General features: G+C 36.4%; 1 protein-coding gene across 1 annotated transcript; it reads left to right on the forward strand.

Moving 5' to 3' along the window:
• Positions 1-998: 998 nt before the first annotated feature.
• LOC121251541 (early nodulin-93-like) lies at positions 999-2,351 on the forward strand. Its single transcript, XM_041150812.1, has 4 exons — positions 999-1,227; positions 1,684-1,745; positions 1,924-1,999; positions 2,101-2,351. The coding sequence occupies exons 1-4, from the start codon at positions 1,137-1,139 to the stop codon at positions 2,193-2,195; spliced, it is 324 nt and encodes a 107-aa protein (XP_041006746.1). The 5' UTR covers positions 999-1,136; the 3' UTR covers positions 2,196-2,351.
• Positions 2,352-2,902: the final 551 nt, after the last annotated feature.

Consider the following 2,902-nt stretch of genomic DNA (forward strand, 5'->3'; position numbering starts at 1 on the left):
TTTATTTGAGCAAGCCAATATTATTGTTCTGAGTACGTATACCAACCCAATGAGAAACCGTGAGCTTCAAAAACACACACAAGAAACCCATCAAACATGTCTGAGTTCTGTCTGCAACATCAGATCAACAAACAGAATAGAAAATCCGAGCCTTTAGTTCTGGACAAGTGTCTCAATCCCATGAACGTTTGAACCTTTAAAAAGTGCAAAGCACCAAAGCACATGTTCTGATGTACTCAAAGGCTGCCCATGGTTTTCGAGGACAGCTTTGGCGTAAACCACTGGCTCCTGCAATCTCCATAAAGGTTACAAGATACTGAGATGCCATTATACTGGGTTTTGGCGTCAGTCTAAACCACGATTAGATATGTTGGATAATGTGACCAGCACCCCTTGTTTTCTGCATTTTTACGAACCCTCATTTCTTGTAGGAATTTATTGTTATTTTTTTTAAAGTATTTTTAATTATTAAAAAAATAAAAAATATAATTTCATTAATAATCAATTTCTTAATTATTAAGTAAAAAAAATAAAAAAAATTAAAATATATAAACGATAAAAAAATTTAAAACGCTCCACTAGCATTTTCCTTATTATATAAGTGGTAACATTTTCAACGATGCCCTCTCTGTTTTTTTACCTAACAAGACAAGACTTTCTGAAATTAATTAACCAAAAAAGGTGTTGTCCTTGAGTAAATTAAAATAAGCGAAATGACTAAAATGATTCATTTTCATTTTGGATATGTCTTGGGATTCATTTTGACTAAAATGGCAAAAATGATTCATTTTGAAATCGAATCCATTTGTCTATTATAAGACACGTGTCTACAAGACTTGCAAAAAGACAAGGCGTTTTTGGGAAATGAAGAAACAAAAATTAACCGACATAACAGAAACCGAAGTGAGAAGTGAAAACTAGTGGCTCTGACATTGGACTAAACGATGAAACCATCAAACTTTCAACACCTCCTGAGGCTCTTCCCTTGGTCTCTCATCCACTACTCCCAAATCCTCTTATAAATACCCGAGCAATTCTCACAAACAAACACCTTCATCTCAAACCTTCAAACCTCTTCAATCTTCTCTGCTAACTTCTTTCAGTGTCATTTGTCTTTTCAATTGCTCTCTCATAAAATGGCAAAAAATGTGGCTGAGTCCCCTCTGGAGAGGAATAGCCTGGCTTCTCTAGACCAAAAGCTGGCCATGGCCAAGCGCTGTTCTCATGGTATCTCTGCTTTACTTTTGATGTAGCACTTGATCTCCCTTTTTTTATGGCCGACTATCATGTAGTGCATATAAAGGATTTGCATGTCATGTGATCTCATTATGTTCTGCATCACAAGTGATTAAGTATTTTGTATTCCAAGTCCCCATACAATGAATAGCACCTAGCTAGAGGCCCTTTTCATGCATAAAGATGAGCACCCTTTCTGTGGTGAGGGACCATACTCATAGATCCTAGGTCATCGCTTTTCCCTTCCTTTCCATGTTTTCTGAGAAAACTTAGCTTAGTAAATCACTGTCTTGTTAGAAGGAAATTTGACGGATCTGATGAATGAGATTGTTGATGGTTTAGCTAGAAAATATGATAATATCACTTTAGCACTTATGAAAACTTTCATCAGCATTATAACCTGATTTTAAACCCTTTTTTTTTTCCCCATCTTTAATGGATAAGCAGAGGGTGTAATAGCAGGAGCTAAGGCAGCAGTTATTGCTAGTATTGCCACTGCCATTCCAACTGTAAGACTCCTTTTCTCATTACTGTCACAGTTTTTTTCAAAGATACAACCATTCTTTAGCAATCTGTTTCTGAGATTGGTTATTCTCAAAGATACATAAACTGCTTGTAAACCCCCGAGTATTTCATTTTGGGTTGAAATCCTCTCATTTACTCACTCACACAATGCTTTTTATGCAGGTGGCTAGTGCGAGGATGCTGCCTTGGGCAAGGGCCAATCTTAATCACACTGCTCAAGCCCTCATAATCTCCACAGGTTACCATTAAATCACACCCTCCTTATCAATATATTATTTCCTGGTTAATTGTTATCATAGTCATTACTTATTCTTAATGGAAATTGTTATTCACTTTTAGTGGCAGGAGCTGCATATTTCATAGTGGCTGACAAGACAGTCTTGGCCACTGCTAGGAGGAACTCCTTCCAGCAACTCTCTAAGAATGATGTATAAATCCCAATCACTCTTATGGCTTTACACTGTTGTTGTAAGCCACTTTATTATGTAAACAACCCGTTATCTGAATAAATAAATACAGATGAGGTTCCATTTTAAGAGCAGTCTGTATCCAATGATCAGCTTACCTGAATGGAAATTGTCTTTGATTTACACATGTTATGTATTTCAACTCGCATCATTTTACAAATAATCGTTACATGAGCAAGAACCATCTTTAAAGCCACCTCATGAGATGCATCATCCAATCCAGACATCTCCAAAGTACTATCAACTTCGCCCAGCATTTTATAGATATATTTGCTCAGATGATGCAATTTACCACCATCAAGAAACTAATAAACAACAACATCCACCTCAATTGAAGTACATCCAGGAACTTTCTTCATATACATTTTGATAACAGCACTGCACATATTCACCCAGTTCAACACGCCATGAACAGAACAATCTTCAAGAAGAGAACCTCAGATGGTCTCATTTTCATATTCTTATGGCCTCTACTTCATCAAACATCCCAGCTTGGCCAAGAAGATCTGAAGTGTTCCTTTTTAATTTGATGAAATATTAAAATGATGGATCATTAAACTAAGATATTGGCGTAGAAGTTCTAGCAAACAGGCTTGGGTACAAACAAATAATAAACCTACAAATGTGATATAACTGGTTTGAGTCCTTCATTGGGCATTTGTGCAAAAACAGCC

Source organism: Juglans microcarpa x Juglans regia, chromosome 2S (assembly GCF_004785595.1).
Source record: "Juglans microcarpa x Juglans regia isolate MS1-56 chromosome 2S, Jm3101_v1.0, whole genome shotgun sequence".
Lineage (NCBI taxonomy): Eukaryota > Viridiplantae > Streptophyta > Magnoliopsida > Fagales > Juglandaceae > Juglans > Juglans microcarpa x Juglans regia.

Excerpts from the sequence above, each read along its gene's own strand:
- LOC121251541 (XM_041150812.1), top strand. The coding sequence starts at position 1,137 with ATGGCAAAAAATGTGGCTGAGTCCCCTCTGGAGAGGAATAGCCTGGCT. Across the intron at positions 1,746-1,923 it reads TTGCCACTGCCATTCCAACT|GTGGCTAGTGCGAGGATGCT; the intron begins GTAAGACTCCTT and ends CTTTTTATGCAG. Across the intron at positions 2,000-2,100 it reads AGCCCTCATAATCTCCACAG|TGGCAGGAGCTGCATATTTC; the intron begins GTTACCATTAAA and ends ATTCACTTTTAG.